The sequence below is a fragment of the Neoarius graeffei genome, chromosome 9, assembly GCF_027579695.1.
Source record: "Neoarius graeffei isolate fNeoGra1 chromosome 9, fNeoGra1.pri, whole genome shotgun sequence".
Lineage (NCBI taxonomy): Eukaryota > Metazoa > Chordata > Actinopteri > Siluriformes > Ariidae > Neoarius > Neoarius graeffei.
Genome location: NC_083577.1, coordinates 63610741 through 63632530, shown reverse-complemented (window position 1 = coordinate 63632530; position 21790 = coordinate 63610741). Strand labels below are relative to the sequence as shown.

Here is a 21790-nt window from a genome sequence, read left to right as displayed (position 1 = left end):
TCAAAAGCCAGCATCTGTGATGGTATGAGGGTGCATTAATGTACGTGGCATTGGGTAGCTTGCACATCTTGGAAGGCATCATGAATGCTGAATGATATATACATGTTTCCGAGCAACATGCTGCCATCCAGACAAAATATTTTTCAAGGAAGGCCTTCCTTCTTTCAGCAAGACAATGCCAAACTGCTTTCTGCACATATTAAAACTGCATGGTTCTGTAGTAAAAGAGTCCAGGTGCTAAACTGGCCTGCCTGCAATCCAGACCTGTCTCCCATTTAAAACATTTGGCGCATTATGAAGCTCAAAATATGACAAAGGAGACCCGAACTGTTGAGCAACTGAAATTGTGTATCGTGCAAAAATGGGACAACATTTCTCTTTCAAAACTACAGCAATTGCTCTCCTCAGTTCCCAAACGTTTACAGTGTGTTGTTAAAAGTAGACGTGATGCAACACAGTGGTAGACATGCCCCGTCCCAACTTTTTTTGAAACGTGTTGCTGACATCAAATTCAAAATGAGCACATATTTTTCAAAAAACAATAAAATTTCTCAGTTTCAACATGTGATCTGCTGGCTTTGTACTATTTTCAAAGAAATATAGGGTTTCCCTGATTTGCAAATTATCACATTTTTGTTTTTATTTACAGTTTACACAGTGTCCCAACTTTTTTGGAATTGGGGTTGTATTTTTAAATTACAGATTGTTTCAAATCGGTGACTAATCCCTTAGTAAGCAGGTTAAGGGCAATAGGGGTAAACAAACTTTGCAGGATGAAGCTACAAGGAGTAAGAAAACTTGACAGGAAGCAAGATTTAACAGGGCAGCCCATTCTGCAGCCAGCACTGAGAAATACACGTCATTTCCTATCAGATAGTTTTTGAATTGGAGCTGAATTCCATTTAAGTTAATGGTTAGTGGTATCAGTAATACTAGTTATGATTGAATCATTATATACTGTATGTAGGGAAGAAATATTGATCATGGTCAGAAGTCGGTTAAGAAAATGAGTAGGGGCTTCTAGTCACCAGAATTAAGGCAGATGCAGGAGTAGGAAGATATACATATTCAGTACTTTGCAAAAGTCTGAGGCACCCTATTTTTTTCATACAAACTTTGTTATAGATTTCTATTTTATGACGTTATCAAGTTGGTACAAAAACATTTTAGAGTTACAAACGTTCATTTTCCTGCACAAAATTAAATGTTACAGAAGAAAAATGTTTGTATTTGACCAGCATATTGCATAAAAGAGCACTTTTCAGATTAAAAAAAGAAAACATAATGAAGGCTGCTGGGTTTTGGTGCAAAATTAAGAAGCAAGTGTGACAGTCAAAGTGTCCAGAAGAACTTTGGCTGGTTCTGCAAGATGCTCAGTAAAACCTACAGCTCATTTCCTTATAAATCTGCACTTATTGGACCTGAGACTACTATTTAAAAAATAAAAAGCAAAGGGTCGTCTCACACCAAAATATTGATTTTCTTTCATTTTATTATGGCTTACTGCTGTTTTATAGGTTTTTTTAATGTTGAAACATTTAATTTCATTATTTTTCAGCCATTTTTGGTCGACAGCATTTCTTTACATGTGCTTAAGACTTTTGCACACTACTGTGTATGTATTTAACAGTTATTCCACGAAATGGAGTCGTACGTGCCTCGTCGGCTATACGCCATGTACGACAAGGTTGAGTGGAATAACTGTTTTATTCTATCCACATTCACTGGATTTTGAGAAAGAGAGCATTTTTATTTTTTGCAAATTCAGTAAATACAAACTTTATAGCCCTGTGATGACCTGACGACTTGTCCAGGGTGTACCCCGCCTTTCGCCCGTAGTCAGCTGGGATAGGCTCCAGCTTGCCTGCGACCCTGTAGAACAGGATAAAGCGGCTAGAGATAATGAGATGAGACAAACTTTATACAAAATGTCCGACAAAATCATTTCCGCGTAGAATATAAACAAACCGGCGAAATGACAGTAGCAATTTATGAAAAATGCTATAATAATAATTCTTGAAAAATAAAAAAAAGATATGTTCTTACCATCAAATACTTTTATTCCATATTTTGTTGCTTTTTTTTGGGGGGGGGGGGGTCTTCTTCAGGTTTTTTTTTTTTTTGGCTGTTGGCAAACCAAAATAAAGGTGCATTACTGCCACCGACTGGGCTGGAGTGTGGAACACGACTGTATTCTTTTAGCTATTTCTGTTTCTTTTATATACTTGATAACAATTGGGGGGGTATTTATGAGTAGAATTTTTATTTTGTCCTTGGTTGGTTCAGCAACAAGCTCCGCCATTTTGTTTTTCTCTACTCATAGTATATGAGCTGATAGTCTAGTAGTAGAGTAGCCAATCAGAGCGTGCGATTGCTCATATTCCGTGAATGTGGATAGAATATTTGATAGATAGATAGATAGATAGATAGATAGATAGATAGATAGATAGATAGATAGATAGATAGATAGATAGATAGAATATTTGAGCAGTAAATGAGCGCATACACGTGTGTGTGTGTGCGCTCATTTACTGCTCAAATGACAGGTTATTGCTAAGTAATTTTTAGAGCTCCCCTTGCAGTTTGCAATTACTAGAAATCTCAAAGCTTTCAAGAATTCTTCAAGTGCTTAGATTTGTTCAGATGTTTTCCCTCCAGTCATAATTTTTGCTTGTTAAAAGGTTTTTTAAAAATATTTTAACATGTCTCTTTGTTCTTTCTGCAACAGATCATTTTGAAATAGAGCGCAGGAGAGGGACAGAGTGCCAGCGCAACGTACACACACTTCTTAAACGAGTGTGTGGATATAACATCCTCAACTCCACAGAATTGCCGCTACCTGCATGCTGACACACACACACACACACACACACACACACACACACTCACACACACATACAGCCTAATAATATTTTCCCTCTAGTTATGTTCAAGAAATAAATTATACAGACATATACAGTATATATATATATATATACAGTATACACAACAAGAAACTAATTATACAGTGTACACAAGAAGAAACTTATTAATCATATATGTTTCTAACTTAGTTTCACTGGAACAAAATCTTACTCTTTTTGCTTGTTTAAGTACATTATATAATTATACAGTCATACACAGTATCATCATCAGTGTTGAGTATGAAGTCATTCAACACGTGTTTTACTGTGTGACTCTATTTGCACTTTTTTTTTTTTAAAGAAAAAGGGCAACATCTTGAGAAAGACTATTGAAAGCCCAGTTTGAGGATTTACACAATTCTCTCCAAGCGGAGTCCAGAGATTTATAAGAGTTTATCTGCCTGCACCGGCATCAGAAAGGACTGTCTAACCGAGTGCCGAAGCACGTCAAAGCCATGCAGGAGGATGGCAGGCAGCGTGTCACAACCCTGTAGGAGAACGTCAGCCGGCATGTGAAAGCTATGCAGGAGAAGGACAGAGTGAGTTCACCTCTCGGCTCCACCCTTAATGCTTTGCCTGAGCACTGCTGCAATACGGCAGCCTGGATAAAGAGAACTCTGTTAGCCAAATTATTGATAGAGGAAAAAATAAAATAAAGATTTTCACCTATAGGAGTGGCCAAACAGGATAGTGACACACTAACCCTTTAAGACTTGATGTGAATCTGAACTTTATTACAGCCGTTCTTTTATAATTTCTTTAGCTGAAAAATTAGTGTGAAAGTTTTGCCACCGTAGAGGTTATTCTCTTATTCTCTTGATACTGTGCCGTTGGAAGAGAGTGAAAAAGGAGAGAAGCAAAGAGATGATTGTGTGCACTTGTGTGACTTTATATGTGCGTGTGTTTGTGCATAGAAACAGAGCATAGCATAAGTAACTACACCTGAGCTCTACAGCTAGACTCGGGGTCTAGACGTCTCAGCAGTGTGAGCTGTTTAGTCGAGCCAAACTGGGTTGCGTTCATCCTGTTTTTGGTTTCTGTATTTATTCTGTTATGATTCTGTATAAGTGCCTAACAATGTTCTTTACAAGCATAGTATGGATACAGATTCGAACTGTTCATGTTTAATTATGTTGCTGCAATCTGTCATTCTCTCTCGAAACACGGTAAAAAATGATTTAAAGGTTGTCCATGGACGTTATGTTCACTGTTAATTTAAAAAAAAAAAATCTTTGATGAAAACAATAACAGATTTGTTACTACTAACACAAAAACCATGTCCTGTACAAGAGGAGTCAGTGGCTGCTGTTTGGGAAAAACCTTTTCTCTACTCTGCATATACAATTTTCAAGCCCTTTTACAAGATGAATTTGACTGAGGTGGAAAAGATGCAGGTTACTGCGTCTCGGACTTCTAGCATCTGTCGAGAAACAATATTCCCAAAGTAGCACTTCTTCATTTAACCAGTTGCTTTGGGTCAAAAATCACAATTAAAATGGATGTTTTATTGGTAGGCCTTTAAGATTTAAGATTCTACTTACATTTATCTCATTTCCTAGAGCATTGATTGACAACAGTGTGACATGTAACTGACCTAATACTTAATAGCTCTATTATTGTAATCCACTTTAATTTAGGAGACAGTCAATCAGATAATTTCAATTTGTAAGTGTGTTTGAGTGTTTTTATGTGTGTTTTTAATTCAGGGCGGAGATAAAATGCCATGTGAGAACCTAGACAATCTTTAGTTTAGATACGCAAAGGCACTGCTCAGACTTGTAGTCATTTAACTTCTCAGCATTGCCTGAGGATAATTTATGTTGTGATCTATAAGATATATGAGAACTATTATGTAATGTTACGGTATTGATTGTGGTTAATGGACCATTGTTATGTTTTGTTTTGAGATGAATGTAATTTATTTGATGTAGGGCCTTGTTGTTCAGATGCTGTTTTAAAAGGACAGCTTGGTGCCACCTTCCTCTCCTGCATCACCTGACTTGTGTAGGAAGAGAAAAGCAGGGTGCGTGACTTTGGAAAGTTACAGTGTCCTCACTATAAAGCATTGAGCGTTACGTCGTATTAATTACACAGTTGTTTGTGAATCTAATGCTTTGATATAATAGTCGTCGTTTGAGGTGTGTAACTATGGCAGAAGTCAGCTTTTGTGAAAGAAAAGCCTAGCAGTGAGTAACGCAGGTAGCCAGCTGAGAGCAACATTCGACACTGCATGACACATCAGTGCAGGTCAGGCTGCAGAAGTGTTCGCGTTATGTCAAATTAAAGACAACATTGCATTTCATTTTATCGTTCACTTCTTTTATGTGATAATATTTTAGAACAGTACTAATTTGTTAATGTGACTTCAAAATTGCTATGAATGATACTGTTTTTGTAAGCGATGTTCCTTTTTTGTTGTTGTTGTTGTTGTTGGGTTGTTGGATTTTTTTTTTTCAATATGGTAGGTTCAAGTATATTTTCCTACAGCTGGAAAAAATACTTCGTTTCAATGCCTTATTGTCATGGACCATACTATTTAATTGAAAAAAAATTAGTCTTAATTTTTTCACTTATTCTTATAAATGTTTATACAGGTTTATTTCCATTGTCCAGGTGTAAATGCACATTCATTGGAATTTCTTATAAAACAACATACTAGTGCTAGAAAAAAAAAAAAAGCAGTGTGTCGTCACTCTGGAGCATGAGCACGATCCTGCTGTGACACACTAACAGATCAAACATGACTGACATTACACTCAAAAAAATAAAACATTGGATTTACTTAACCGAGTTATGGCAACCGGTCCAACGAAACTGTGTTAATTTAGATGTATTGAATACAGTTATGTGTCGAAAAACTCAACATAACTGTATTCAATACATCTAAATTAACACAGTTTCGTGGGACCGGTTGCCATAACTCGGTTAAGTAAATCCAATGTTGTTGTTTTTTTTGAGTGTACAATAGAATTGTTTTTTTGTTTTGTTTTGTTTTGTTGGGTTGTTTTTTTTCCCCCCAGAGAGGAGGATAATAGAAATAGAAATGTTTACTGCTTTGTCCCCACGGCTCATCCAGAGTCAAAGAGCCTCATGTTCTGTCTCCCATTACAGAACTCTTACTAAACATATGAATGTGTCTCATCATCAGTGCATCTCCTGCTTTCTTACTGTCAGTCTGGTGGATAAGAATTTCAGAATGTAATTTATCTCTTGACTGTTGTAGCACATTCTGGACAGGTTTATGACTCGAGGGCTACAGTGCACTCACTACCTTAGTCTGTTCACATGTGATCTTTGCCTTATCTTCTATATGTTGCTCTGACCATTTCATGTCTCTTAATGTTGTTTGAAAGTTTTTCTAAAAACAAAAGACTGTATTGGCTCTCCTAAATATAAAATAACTAAATATTCAACAGTCCGATGCTCAAAAAGGGTCTGTATAATAAAACCTTTTCTCCACAACTGGAGTGAACGTGTAGGTTTCGAGCCCAAAGATTGCTAACGCAAACAGGATAAAGGCCTGGATATGTTGCTTCCTGATGTGGAGAACAGGCTTTCAGATAACACATGGACTAAGCTGTACTTTTCCTGAGCACTACCTTGTTCCTCTGTTCGACACTAGTTACGAGGAACAATTCACGCAGTCAAATTCCATGCAGATTAATAATTCCATATATTATCAGAATTTAAAGAGCTTTTTATATGTTTCTTTGTGTAATATTAAGTAGCTTATTGCTTTTTTTTTGTTATGTAAACATAAAGTTTGTAAAATATATTGTCACAAAGTGAATAAAATCCTTTAATGACCACCATGTGTTTTATATTTGTGAATATAAGGGCATGACAAAGCTTATAGCTTGTGCATACATTTCTAAATCACAAATGTCAGGTGCACGTATCACAACGGAGACTGGCATCTCCCATCATACATTTAACAATTATTCCATGAAATCGAGTTGTACATGAGCTGATAGCTGAGATTGACTGGAATAACTGTTTTATTCTATCCACATTCACTAGGTTTGGAGAAACAGAGCATTTTTATTTTTTGCAAAATTCAATAAATAAAAACTTTATGCAAAACGTCTGACAACCATTTCCACTTAGAATGTAAACAAACCAGCGAAATGACAGTAGCAATTTGTGAAAAATGCTATAATAATCTCATCTCATTATCTCTAGCCGCTTTATCCTGTTCTGCAGGGTCGCAGGAGCCTATTCCAGCTGACTACGGGCGAAAGGCGGGGTACACCCTGGACAAGTCGCCAGGTCATCACAGGGCTGACACATAGACACAGACAACCATTCACACTCACATTCACACCTACGGTCAATTTAGAGTCACCAGTTAACCTAACCTGCATGTCTTTGGGGGAAACCGGAGGAAACCCACGCGGACAACATGCAAACTCCGTACAGAAAGGCCCTCGCCGGCCACGGGGCTCAAACCCGGACCTTCTTGTTGTGAGGCGACAGCACTAACCACTACACCACCGTGCCACCCGCTATAATAATCTCATCTCATTATCTGTAGCCGCTTTATCCTGTTCTACAGGGTCGCAGGCAAACTGGAGCCTATCCCAGCTGACTACGGGCGAAAGGCGGGGTACACCCTGGACAAGTCGCCAGGTCATCACAGGGCTGACACATAGACACAGACAACCATTCACACTCACATTCACACCTACGCTCAATTTAGAGTCACCAGTTAACCTAACCTGCATGTCTTTGGACTGTGGGGGAAACCGGAGCACCCGGAGGAAACCCACACGGACACGGGGAGAACATGCAAACTCCGCACAGAAAGGCCCTCGCCGGCCACGCGGCTCGAACCCGGACCTTCTTGTTGTGAGGCGACAGCGCTAACCACTACACCACCGTGCCACCCGCTATAATAATAACTCTTGAAAAATAAAAAGATGTGTTCTTACCATCGGATACTTTTATTCCACATTTTGTTGCTTTTTTGTATTTTTGGGGGTTTTGTTTTCAAGTAGAGTTTTTATTTTGTCCTCGGTTGGTTGAACAACATGCTGCGCCATTTTGTTTTTCTCCTTATGGTATCTGAGCTGATATACTAGTAGTAGAGTAGCCAATCAGAGCGCGCGATTGCTCATATCCAGTGAATGTGGATAGAATAACAATGACTTATCTCGTATGGGTATAAGGATATCTGGTTTGAATGGTACAGAAAACATTTTATCTTTATGCTAACAAAAAAGAGGAATAATATAAACTATAAATGAACATAAACATTTGTTAAATAATAATAATATTCATTACAGAATCTTAGTTTCTACTCTCCAGTTATGTGAGGAGTCCAGTGTAAAATATCTATTGTGTAAGAGCTACTGTCTGGGTTAATACTGTATAAATACTGCTAAATATGTAATTTGCATTCTGTTTCATTGCTCCTAACTGTCAGGAGCAGTGAGAAACATCTACATAATGTATGCCATCTATGTCATGAGGAACAGGACTCGCAAGAGAACTAATTGGAAAGGTGTTCAGAGATGACTGGTACATTCACTTTGCTGGGAGGGGTGATTTTACTCTTGTAGAAACCGGAGAAAGTGCATAGTGATGCCCAGGTACCAGCTGTGCAGACCTCTTGGAGCAGCACACCTCTAAATAATGCCCATGAATATGAAGCACTCCTCATAAAGTGGTATGTCACTGTAGCGGCTGGGGGTCCAGTCCAAATAGAAGCCATGATGATGATCTCTACCACCCAGTGGACCAGGCCTTGTTTTGGGAGGCTTACATCTTTTTCTTCCATACCAGATGAACAGTATGTCTGAGGATCAGAGGGAACAAAACGGACACATTAGGGAATGTTCTGTATGGGTATCTTCATGGAACACTGCAAGGTCAATCCACTGATACACAAAAGTGGATGATATGAACTTAGGCAGGAATTTTCTGTTAAAAAGTGCATCACCACCACAGTCATCTGCCCACCAATGCACGCAAGGAGAGCTTATTGCTAGGGCATGAAGTACTTTGTTGAAGTGATCACTAGCAAAAGGCTTTCATTGAAACCCTTTTTGGTTCAGCATCTTTCCTAGATTTGTACGGAGGGGCATTAAGGAACTCGGGTACATAGGGGAGATCCAATACCGGACTCGGGAATCATGTCAGATGGATCCTACTGATGGGATATACACCCCACTGAGAAGGCTGTGTGTGTCCTGAATATCTGCTCCTTGGTGGACCAACATAGGAGCCAGTTATCTAAGTACAGCAGAATCTTGATGCCATTGGCAACCACAGAAGTGAAGGCTGCTTGCATACATTTTGAGAATGCTTGTGCTAGAGAGAGGCCAGAAGTGTAGAACTTGGAACTGGAGTGCCTGCCCTTTGAAAACAAACCTTAAAAAGTATCTGTGTTCTGTGGTGATGGGGATATAAAGAAAAAAGGAATTTTGCAGGTCCACTGATATGAACCAGTCTTGTCTTTACACAGTTTGGACTACACCTGACAACCGAAGCATATGAAAAAGGAGAATCTGTAAGAACCAGTTTAACTCTCTGAAATCTAAAATTGGATGAAATCCACCATCATCATCATCATCCTCTGAAAAAAGGAAGTAAATTGAGTTGAACTTTGTTTTGAACTGGGGTCTACCCTTTTTCGAGTGTGACTCCAAGTCCAAGACAGAATGAACTTCTTGGGTCAAAGCGATCCATCCATTCATCCATCCATTATCCGTAACTGCTTATCCTGTACAGGGTCACGGGCAAGCTGGAGCCTATCCCAGCTGACTATGGGCGAGAGGCGGGGTACACCCTGGACAAGTCGCCAGATCATCGCAGGGCTGACACATAAAGACAAACAACCATTCACACTCACATTCACACCTACTGTCAATTTAAAGCCACCAGTTAACTTAACCTACATGTCTTTGGACTGCGGGGGAAACCGGAGCACCCGGAGGAAACCCACGCGGACACGGGGAGAACATGCAAACTCCGCACGGAAAGGCCCTCGCCAGCCACTAGACTCGAACCCAGAACCTTCTTGCTGTGAGGCAACAGTGTCACCCCCAGTCAAAGCAATAATTAACCTAAATATATTGCAGTTCATGTGGGGAGACTACTAGCGATGTGATACAGACATAAACTGCAGGCATGTGATCACTATGTGATCAGAATCATTGTATTGTTATAATGGATTCTGCCGTGACCAGCGTTGTCAAACAAGCACATTGAGTGCTGTAGGGTGCCTCGCACCAACCAATCCATTAGCACCACCTGCAAGGACTGACCTTGAACCATTTTCAGACTTGGCTGAGGCCAGAATTAAACTACTAGGTCACTGTCTGCTTAGTAGAATTTCCTAGATGTGGCGGTACACATAGCATCCTTGCATTCCTTCCACGAGGAGCAAGGAGGATGATTTGTCATTGGGCTCTGTTAAAGGACATGAGCCCAGCTGAGTATAGCTGAGTCATTACAGTACAGTCAGTACAACAAAGGAGGACCGAATCTGGAATGAGATGTTCAAAAAGCACATATGGGTGTGATGGTTGGTTGTCCACATATTTTTGATCATATAATGCAGCAGGGGCGGCACGGTGGTGTAGTGGTTAGCGCTGTCGCCTCACAGCAAGAAGGTCCTGGGTTCGAGCCCCGGGGTCGGCGAGGGCCTTTCTGTGTGGAGTTTGCATGTTCTCCCCGTGTCCGCGTGGGTTTCCTCCGGGTGCTCCGGTTTCCCCCACAGTCCAAAGACATGCAGGTTAGGTTAACTGGTGACTCTAAATTGACCGTAGGTGTGAATGTGAGTGTGAATGGTTGTCTGTGTCTATGTGTCAGCCCTGTGATGACCTGGCGACGTGTCCAGGGTGTACCCCGCCTTTCGCCCGTAGTCAGCTGGGATAGGCTCCAGCTTGCCTGCGACCCTGTAGAAGGATAAAGCGGCTAGAGATAATGATGAGATGATGATAATGCAGCAGGTTTTGGAGGACAGGAAACCTCCATATGGTGTGCATGTGTTATGAGAAGATGGGAAAAATGAGATGCATGACAGTCATATTTCCGTAAATAATATGTTGATGAAAGGACTTAGCATATATAGACACATGTACAAAGTACCCAGGTGATTCCCACCATCCATGGTAGGGCTGGTTCGAGTTCTCTCAGGGCACTTAACAAGACTTAAATAGGGTTCCTCTTCATCAGAATTGTTCATTTTTCCTCAGTAACTACAACCCCAATTGCAAAAAGGTTTGGATGCTGTGCAAAGCGTAAATAAAAACAAAACACAATGAGCTGCAAATCACGGGAACCCTATATTTAATTGAAAATAGAACAAAGACAACATACAGTATTAAATGTTGAAACTGAGAAATTGTATTGTTTTTTGAAAAATATACAGTACTGTCTGGACAACATAGTGGTGTAGTGGTTAGCACGTTTGCCTCACAACAAGAAGACTCTGGGTTTGAGCCCAGCAGCTGACAGGGGCCTTTCTGTGTGGAGTTTGCATGTTCTCCCCGTGTCTGCGTGGGTTTCCTCCGGGTGCTCCGGTTTCCCCCACAGTCCAAAGATACAGTGTCTTGCAAAAGTACCCCCCCCCCCCCCCCCCCCCCTTGGTGTTTGTCCTGTTTTGTTGCATTACAAGCTGGAATTAAAATGGATTTTTGGAGGGTTAGCACCATTTGATTTACAAAACATGCCTACCACTTTAAAGGGGCAAATTTTTGTTTATTGTGACACAAACAATAATTAAGATGAAAAAACAGAAATCTGGAGTATGCATAGGCAGGGGCGTATCAAGCTTTCCAAAAGTGGGGGTGTTCTGGAATGGGGAAGCCATACCATTAGAAATCGGTTTATGGCTATATACACGCCCGGCGTGTACACTGTGATGTACTGTCAATGACCGATATGGAACTTTTTCATACCCATGGTCCATGGATGCAAATGAAAGGGAGGACAGCAGAAAGCCTATAAATCCAGTTGACTCCAGCCAAGTTCTGCATTTCATGCAGAGATCTATCATGTTGGGTTTTGGTGTTGTTACTGCCAGGGCTATGTAATTATTCAGTAAGTGAAGGTAAAAAGTATTGAGTGATAATTCTAGCTAACAGGATACTGTTCTATAACAGAGATGTCAGTATTGCTGCCTACACTGGTATACACTGATATAAACAAAACCAAAAACTTCACATAGCCCAAGAAGTCATACACAGTGTATAGATCATACACCATCATGCATAACAGTTTGGACTGGGATCGCTTTGTGTGAGCAGGAGGCATGGCTAATCAGTTCATGTTGGAGAAGCGCAGCATCCTGGAAGGACCTCTTTAGTATAGCATTCAAATAAGACGGGACAGTTCCTGCTTTTAATGTCTTTAATTATTCAAACTCGTGTACAAAACTTGTTTGCATCATGCATTACATCAGGTTTAATGCATAAAATTTGAAAATGATGCAATAGACTACACATACAACAAACACTTAATGGCCAAATAACATTACTGTACAACAATTATTGAACATTCATTCGATTTGAAATGCCTTTAAATCTCAATTGAAAAACTCTTCTAAAAAGTGATAAGCAGTTATAATGCATGAAAAGTAGACTTGGTACAAACACACACACTCGTAATAAAAAACTTGTCTCAACTGACTTTACAACTAGTAACTACTATTAACACAATCTTTCAGGGCATGGCGCCTGGGACAACTGTTTGAATGACAGCATCGCAAGCGCTTTGAGAAGGGTCTGTCTGCAGAGCCGCAGAGCCAGGCACAGTAAGCACCGCATGCGACGTCAAACCTGGAACGGTGAATCAGGAGCGGTAAAACTGGTGTTGGCTCTGCAGCTCTGCAGACAGATACTGTATAATTGAGCGCTTTCAGCACGCTACGCAAACTGGCTATTATATTCACGCAACTGCTGATTGGTCGGGTGAGAAAAACTGTTTTGAGTCCGTTGGGTGGCTGTTTTTTGTCTAACGTTATGGCAATAGTTTACTTCCTTGTTACACATTTTATAGTAGCTGTATAATTTTCATAATGATGTCATTTTAATCTGACAAAAGTGCAGGGGATGAAATTGTGTTTCAACAAAAGTGGGGGGAATGAAACGTACGCATCCCCCGCAGGTGATACGCCCCTGTGCATAGGTATTCACCCCACCCCCAAGTCAATACTTTGTAGAGCCACCTTTTGCTGCAATTCCAGCTGCAAGTCTCTTGGGGTATGTCTCTATTAGCTTAGTACATCTAGCCACTGGGATTGCTGCCCATTACTCAAGGCAAAACTGCTCCAACGCCTTCAAGTTCGATGGGTTGTGTTGGTGTACAGCAATCTTCAAGTTATGCCACAGATTCTCAATTGGATTGAGGTCTGGGCTTTGACTAGGCCATTCCAAGACATTTAAATGTTTCCCTTTAAACCACTCCAGTGTAGCTTTAGCAGTATGTTTAGATTCATTGTCCTGCTAGAATGTGAACCTTTGTCCCAGTCTCAAACCTCTGGCTGACTCAAACAGGTTTTCCTCCAGAATTGCCCTGTATTTAGTGCCATCCATCTTTCCTTCAGTCCTGACCAGCTTTCCTGTCCCTGCAGATGAAAAATATCCCAACAGCATGATGCTGCCACCATCATGCTTCACTGTAGGAATGGTGTTCTCAAGGTGTTGGGTTTATGCCACACATGGTATTTCCTATGATGGCCAAAAATTCAATTTTAGTCTCATTTGACCAGAGAAGAATCTTCTTCCATGTGTTTGGGGAGTCTGCCACATGCTGTTGGGCAAACTCCAAATGTGTTTTCTTAAGCAATGACTTTTTTTCTGGCCACTCTTCCATAAAGCCCCGCTCTGTGGAGTGTATGGCTTAAAGTGGTCCTATGGACAGATATGCCTATCTCCATTGTGGATTGTTGCAACTCCTTCAGTGTTATCTTTGGTGGTTTTGTTGCATCTCTGATTAATGCCCTCCTTGCCCGGTCTGTGAGTTTTGGTGGGCGGCCTTCTCTTGTCAGGTTTGTAACGGTGCCATATTCTTTCAATTTTGCTATAATGGATTTAATGGTGCTCCCTGGGATATTCAAAGTTTGGGATATTTTTTATGACCCAACCCTGATCTGTACTTCTCCAGAACTTTGTCTCTGACCTGTTTGGAGGCTCCTTGGTTTTCACGTTGCTTGCTTAGTAGTGTTGCAGAGTCAGGGTCCTTCCAGAACAGGTTGATTTACTGTATACAGATATCATGTGACAGATCATGTGACACTTTGATTGCACACAGGTGGATCTTAGTCAACTAATTATGTGACTTATGAAGTGAATTGGTTGGACCAGCTCTTATTTAGGGGTTTCATACGAAAGGGGGTGAATACCTAAGCACAATCCAGATTTCTGTTTTGTCATCTTAATTATTGTTTGTGTCACAATAAAACAACAATTTGCACCTTTAAAGTGGTAGGCATGTTGTGTAAATCAAATGGTGCTAATCCTCCAAAAATCCATTTTAATTCCAGCTTGTAATGCGACAAAACAGGACAAACACCAAGGGGGATGAATACATTTGCAAGACACTGTACATCACCATTACCTGATAAAATGGCCAATACACACATATGTGGAGTGAGAGATGAAATGAAACTTTCTTTTCATCATGTCATCCAGCAATGACAAGTTACAACATCATCACTGGAGCTATAATGACCAAAGTGTTTCAGATAATACCAGGAGGTATGCTGATTTACATAACAGTAATGACACAGTGATATGTTGTGCTACTTGCATTCATGAGGTTGGCTACATGCTACTGTTTCTGTTGTTTCTTGCAGTTGGTCCTGATCATATTCTTGCCAGGTTAACTGGCTATTCTAAATTGCCCATAGGTGTGAATGTGTGTGAGTGCGCAGTAGAAACTGACCACCCTAGTGTTGCAATTCTGGCCAAGTCAACCAAATATGGTATGCTGCTCAAGCCTGGATCTGGTTCAGCAGTGACAATGACAGCACTGTGCAAAAATCTTAGGCACATGTAAAGAAATTCTGTAGAACAAAAATAATGAAATGAAATGTTTCAACCTTAAAAAAATACTATAAACAGCAGTAAGCCATAATAAATGAAACAAAGTCAGTATTTTGGTCTGAGATGATCCTTTGCTTTAAAAAAAATAGCTGTCTCCGGTACAATGAGTGCAGTTTTATAAGGAAATGAGCTGTAGGTTTTACTGAGCATCTTGCACTGAACACTTTGTCACACTTGCTTCTTCATTTTGCAGCAAAACCCAGTAGCCTTCATTATGTTTTCTTGTTTAATTTTTAAAGTGGTCTCTTATGTAATATGCAGCTCAGATCTTCTTCTTTTGGCTGTTCCCGATTAGGGGTCACCACAGTGGATCTTTCGTCTCCATTGCTCCCTGTCTTCCGCATCCTTCTCTACCACTTTCATCTCCTCTCTCACCACATCCATGTATCTCCTCTTTGGCCTTCCTCATTTTCGTGTGCCTGGGAGCTCCATCCTCAACATTCTCCTTCCAACATGCTCTGCATCTCTTCTCAGGATGTGCCCGTACCATCTAAGTCTCATCTCTCTTAGCTTCATTCCCAAGCTCTCCACATGTGCTGTCCCTCTGATGTGCTCGTTCCTTATTCTGTCCAACCTCGTCACTCCCATCGCAAACCTTAACATCCTCAACTCCGCCACCTCCAACTTTGCCTCCTGTCTCTTCGTTAAGGGTACGGTCTCCAATCCATACATCACAGCTGGTCTCACTACTGTCTTATACATCTTACCTTTCACTTTTACTGGGACACAATCGACTCCCGAAATCCTTCTCCAACTGCTCCACCCTGCCTGCACTCTCTTTCTCACCTCACTATCGCAGCCCCCATTTTCCTGCACAGTTGACCCCAGGTACTTGAATTCACCAATTTTCTTTACGTCTACTCCTTGCATCTTCACTACACTCTCATCCACATTCTCATTGATGCACATGTATTCTGTTTTGCCTCTCCTCACCTTCAGTCCTCTTCATTCCAATGCATACCTCCATCTCTCCAAACCCAACTCAACCTCCTTTCTACTTTCACCGCATATCACAATATCATCTGCAAACATCATGTTCCACCTGGCGACTTGTCCAGGGTGTACCCCGCCTTTCACCCGTAGTCAGCTGGGATAGGCTCCAGCTTGCCTGCGACCCTGTAGAACAGGATAAAGCGGCTAGAGATAATGAGATGAGATGAGATGAGATGAGATGAGATGAGATGAGATGAGATGAGATGAGATGAGATGAGATGAGATGAGATGAGATGAGAACATCATGTTCCATGGTGACTCTTGCCTCACTTCGTCTGTCAAGCTATCCATCACTATGGCAAACAAGAAAGGACTCAAAGTAGATCCTTGATGGAGTCCCACCTTCACTTTGAACCGTTCACTCGTTCCAACTGCACACCTCACTGCTGTTTCACTGTTCTCATACATGTCTTGCATCACTCTGATATACTTCTCATTCACTCCACTCTTTCTCATACAATACCATAACTCATCTCTCGGCACTCTATCGTATGCCTTCTCCAGGTCTACAAACACACAATGTAGCTTTCTCTGGCCTTCCCTGTACTTCTCCATTAACATTCGTAAAGCAAAAACTGCATCCGACGTGCTCTTCCTTGGCATAAACCCGTACTGCTGTTCACAAATCTCACCTCCAATACGCTTCCCCATAGCTTCATGGTGTGGCTCATCAATTTTATCCCTCTGTAATTACAGCAGTTCTGTACATCTCCCTTATTCTTGTATATTGGGACTAGCACACTCTTTCTCCATTCATTTGGCATTTTCTTATTCTCTAGGATCTTATTAAACAATATGCAGCTCAGGTACAAATTTGTTTTTTCTGTAACATTTAATTTTGTGCTGGAAAACGAAGGTTTGTAACTCTAAAATGTTTTTGTACCGACTTGATAATGTAGAAGTCATAAAATAGAAATCTATTAGAAATAATAGAAAACACTGTGCCAGTCAGGAAGGTATGTTTTTTTTCCCAATAATAAACCCTGGATGAGGCGGCACGGTGGTGTAGTGGTTAGCGCTGTCGCCTCACAGCAAGAAGGTCCTGGGTTCGAGCCCTGGGGCCGGCGAGGGCCTTTCTGTGTGGAGTTTGCATGTTCTCCCCGTGTCCGCGTGGGTTTCCTCCGGGTGCTCCGGTTTCCCCCACAGTCCAAAGACATGCAGGTTAGGTTAACTGGTGACTCTAAATTGACCGTAGGTGTGAATGTGAGTGTGAATGGTTGTCTGTGTCTATGTGTCAGCCCTGTGATGACCTGGCGACTTGTCCAGGGTGTACCCCACCTTTCACCCATAGTCAGCTGGGATAGGCTCCAGCTTGCCTGCGACCCTGTAGAAGGATAAAGCGGCTAGAGATAATGAGATGAGAAACCCTGGATGACCTCTGAACTAAAAGCCCTATTAAATGAGAAGAAGAGGGTTTTTAAATCTGGCAACAACGAGGAGATGAGGAGAGTGCAGAGGGAGCTGAAGAGGGGGATAAGGAGAGGCAAGGACAGCTACAGGAGGAAGCTGGAGGAGCGCCTCAAGGGGAGCAACACTGGAGAGGTATGGAGAGGCCCGAAAACCATCTCTGGCCACACAAAGGACAGTGGGAGGGGCCCTGTATCTGGGGACCAGGACTGGGCAAATGAGTTGAATCTCTTTTTCAACAGATTTGACTGTGCCACCCCACCCTCCCCCACTCACCATAGTCCTGACCGGTCTGTGATATCACTCCACCACCACCCCCTCCCCTCATAATACCTCTGACACCAATAGCTCCCTCCTCACACCACATCACCCCCCTCCGCTCCTTGCCAGACCAATCCACACACTCCACCCCTGACCTCACTCTACAGGAGTCACACCTCAGCTACACCCCTCGCCTCTCCATAACAGCTGATCAGGTGTTGAAGGAGCTGAGGAGGATCAAGACGAGGAAAGCTGCTGGCCCTGATGGTATCAACTCCAGACTGCTTAAGGACTGTGCAGATCAGCTCTGTGGGATACTTCTGTACATTTTCAACCTGAGCCTCAGTCTGGACAGAGTTCCATTTCTGTGGAAAACATCATGTGTGGTTCCAGTTCCCAAGACTGCGCACCCCAGGGAGCTCAACCACTTTAGGCCAGTAGCTTTAACGTCTCACCTGATGAAGATCATGGAGAGGATTGTTCTCTCCCACCTCCGACACCTGGTGAACAGCGAGATGGACCCCCTGCAGTTCGCATGTCGACCGGGCATTGGTGTGGATGACGCTGTCATTTACCTGCTACACTGGTCACTTTTACACCTGGAGGGCACTGGGAGCACTGTGAGAGTTATGTTCTTTGACTTCTCCAGTGCTTTCAACACAATCCAGCCATCACTGCTTAGGGGGAAGCTGGAGGGAGCTGGTGTCGACTGCCACCTGGCTGCATGGATCATCGACTACCTCATTAACAGACCGCAGCATGTGAGGCTCCGCGACTGTGTGTCTGATGTGGTAGTCTGCAGCACAGGGGCTCCATAGGGTACAGTGCTCTCTCCTTTCCTCTTTACACTTTACACATCTGACTTCAGCTACAACACGGAGAGCTGCCACCTCCAGAAGTTCTCAGATCATCGTTGGACGTGTGTCAGAGGGGGACGATCTGGAGTACAGAGAGGTCATCACCAACTTTGCCGCCTGGTGCGAACTGAACCACCTGTGCATCAACGCCAGCAAGACAAAGGAGGTGGTGATCGATTTCAGAAGGACGGCGCCTCATATTGCACCAGTGAACATCCAGGGTTTGGACATTGAGATCGTGGAGGAGTACAAATACCTGGGTTTTCACCTCAACAACAAACTGGACTGGACTAACAACACAGATGTCCTGTACAAGAAGGGCCAAAGTCGTCTCCGCCTGTTGAGAAGACTGAGGTCTTTTGGTGTGTGCAGGACACTGCTTAGGACTTTTTATGACTCTGTGGTGGCATCAGCGATTTTCTACGCTGTGGTCTGCTGGGACTGTGGAAGTTCAGAGAGGGACAGGAAGAAACTTAATAAACTGGTCAGAAGGGCTGGCTCAGTCTTGGACTGTCCTCCGGACTCCATTGAGATGCTGGGTGAGAGGAGGATGTTAGCCAAGCTGACATCAATCATGGATAACCCCTCTCACCCCCTACATGAGGCTGTGGGGGCTTTAAGCAGCTATTTTAGTAGTAGACTGCTACACCCACGATGTAAGAAGGAGAGATACCGCAGGTCATTCATACCTGCTGCTGTCAGACTGTATAACACCCACAACTTGTAATGTACAGTAGCACCAATAACCTTTTTGTCATTATATTTGCACTACTTCACCACTACTACCTCTGCCATCTCTCATCGATGCAATTATTATGTGCAATAATATAGACCTTAAACTATATATATATATATATATATATATATATATATATATATATATACAGTATGGGGTGGCACGGTGGTGTAGTTGTTAGCGCTGTCGCCTCACAGCAAGAAGGTTCGGGTTCGAGTCCCATGGCCGACGAGGGCTTTTCTGTGTGGAGTTTGCATGTTCTCCCCATGTCCACGTGGGTTTCCTCCGGGTGCTCCGGTTTCCCCCACAGTCCAAAGACATGCAGGTTAGGTTAACTGGTGACTCTAAATTGACCGTAGGTGTGAATGTGAGTGTGAATGGTTGTCTGTGTCTATGTGTCAGCCCTGTGATGACCTGGCGACTTGTCCAGGGTGTAACCCGCCTTTCGCCCCTAGTCAGCTGGGATAGGCTCCAGCTTGCCTGCGACCCTGTAGAAGGATAAAGCGGCTAGAGATAATGAGATGAGATATATATATATATATATATATGGCGGCACGGTGGTGTAGTGGTTAGCACTGTCGCCTCACAGCAAGAAGGTCCGGGTTCAAGCCCCGTGGCCGGCGAGGGCCTTTCTGTGTGGAGTTTGTATGTTCTCCCCGTGTCCGCGTGGGTTTCCTCCGGGTGCTCCGGTTTCCCCCACAGTCCAAAGACATGCAGGTCAGGTTAACTGGTGACTCTAAATTGACCGTAGGTGTGAATGTAAGTGTGAATGGTTGTCTGTGTCTATGTGTCAGCCCTGTGATGACCTGGCGACTTGTCCAGGGTGTACCCCGCCTTTCGCCCGTAGTCAGCTGGGATAGGCTCCAGCTTGCCTGCGACCCTGTAGAAGGATAAAGCGGCTAGAGATAATGAGATGAGATGAGATGAGAGTCTACCTCTAATGTGCAATTTTTCCAAGCCTCTCAATAAGGCAATATTTCTATACTTTTTCACGGTAGATAATGCAAATAGCCCCCTGTATTTAATCTTTCGTTTGTCTAATTTTTATTTCAGCTTTATTTGTTATCTGTATGACATTTTCTTGCTACTGTAACACGTGAATTTCCCCTATGTGGGATGAATAAAGTGAATCTAATCTAATCTAATCTAATCTAATCTAATCTAATCTAATCTATAACAAAGTTTGTATGCAAAAATAAAAATAGAGCGCCCGATTTTTGCACAGTCCCCTACTGTGTGACAGTTGGGCGGCACGGTGGTGTAAGTGGTTAGCACGGTCGCCTCACAGCAAGAAGGTTCTGGGTTCGAGCTCAGTAGCTGGCAGGGGTCTTTCTGTGTGGAGTTTGCATGTTCTCCCCGTGTCTGCGTGGGTTTCCTCCGGGTGCTCCGGTTTCCCCCACAGTCCAAAGACATGCGGTTAGGTTAATATGTGACGGCCTTGGGCCGAGGTGGCCTTGAGCGAGGCACCCAACTCCCAACTGCTCCCCGGGCGCTGTTAGCATGGCTGCCCACTGCTCTGGGTGTGTGTGTGTGTTCACTGCTTCAGATGGGTTAAATGCAGAGAGGAATTTCACAAGTGTGTGATGAATAAAGTTATGCTTTCTTTCGTTTTGAACGTCGTGCTTTACGCGGCGTCCCAATATTTTTGGACACGGGGTTGTATAGTGAAAGTGTCTGCTGTGTAAAACCCACAGCGCTGCAGTGAAAGCGCGTTCACTCTTGTGCTTTTGGAAAGCCTGAGCGTTCCCATAGCAACAGCATCCGGCGCGCTGCTCTTTTTGTCGCGTGCGCTCGAGCTTGTTGGCGATTGGACGGCAGCGCCGCGGTCCCGCCCCAGCCAACTCCAACACTGAGCGGAAATCCGAGTTTGGACATTCTCGGCACTGCTTCCTTTCATACAGTCGTGGGGGTGTGGTTTGAACCGCGAGGCCACGCCTATCAAGCTGATCCGGAGCAGCAACGTGCACGAGAAGACGCTGCTGATGACGTCCTTCTCTTGGTGTTGGCTACGGAAGCCGAGTCGGGGAAGCGGCTGGTAACGCGGCGGTGGCGCTTGTGGGTCTCCACCCGAGAGCATGGCGACCGCGGATGTGTCGGTGCGCGGAAGAAGAGGCGAAAGGAAAGCACAGAGGAGGGACTGTTTTCTCTAAACCGCTAACATTCAGCTGCTCTAAAGACAATCTGTTGTTGTTATTTTAATTTTTAGCTGCGAGATTCCGGGTGAAGCTTTGTTAGCTTAGCCAGTACCGCAGCTAATGTTCCTGTGCGCAGGAGTAGCACCGTTTTTCCTCCTCGGATGATTTAGCCGCCGTTGGGAGGCGTGCAGCAGCCTGGATTGCGGTAAAAGTGGCGATGATGCACCGCTTCGTCTCCGTTTCCTCGCTGGGGCTCCGCGCCTTTGTGCGCCGCTTGTTTACTTCGCCAAGCTAAAGGCAAGAAGGGGCGCCAGGAGCAGCAGCATGGGAGCCGCTCTGTCACCGGCATTATAGCGAAACTTGGTCTTTGATTCCGCGTTTTAAATGAAGAATACCGGGTGCTAGTGCACACTTTCTGTTGTTTGTTGTTTCTCCGCCTTGAACG

The 21790-nt window shown here is 43.0% G+C and overlaps 2 protein-coding genes across 6 annotated transcripts in view; both read left to right on the top strand.

Annotated features, from left to right (window-relative positions):
• mbnl2 (muscleblind-like splicing regulator 2) overlaps positions 1-5704 on the top strand; it is a 72880-nt gene extending 67176 nt beyond the window's left edge. For 3 of the 4 annotated variants that reach the window (XM_060930075.1, XM_060930074.1, XM_060930076.1), the window contains exon 9: positions 2729-5704. In XM_060930075.1, the coding sequence (XP_060786058.1) occupies positions 2729-2850 (122 nt within the window). In that variant the 3' untranslated portion in view covers positions 2851-5704. The remainder of the gene's footprint in view (positions 1-2728) is intronic. The other variant, XM_060930079.1, reaches the window with a different exon arrangement.
• Positions 5705-21179: 15475 nt separating this feature from the next.
• The window catches only part of LOC132891932 (ras-related protein Rap-2a), a 37606-nt gene continuing 36995 nt past the window's right edge, over positions 21180-21790 (top strand). Inside the window, exon 1 of one of the 2 annotated variants that reach the window (XM_060930073.1) lies at positions 21180-21790. This exon is cut by the window's right edge and continues 328 nt beyond it. The gene's annotated coding sequence lies outside the window, so the exon portion shown is untranslated. The other variant, XM_060930072.1, reaches the window with a different exon arrangement.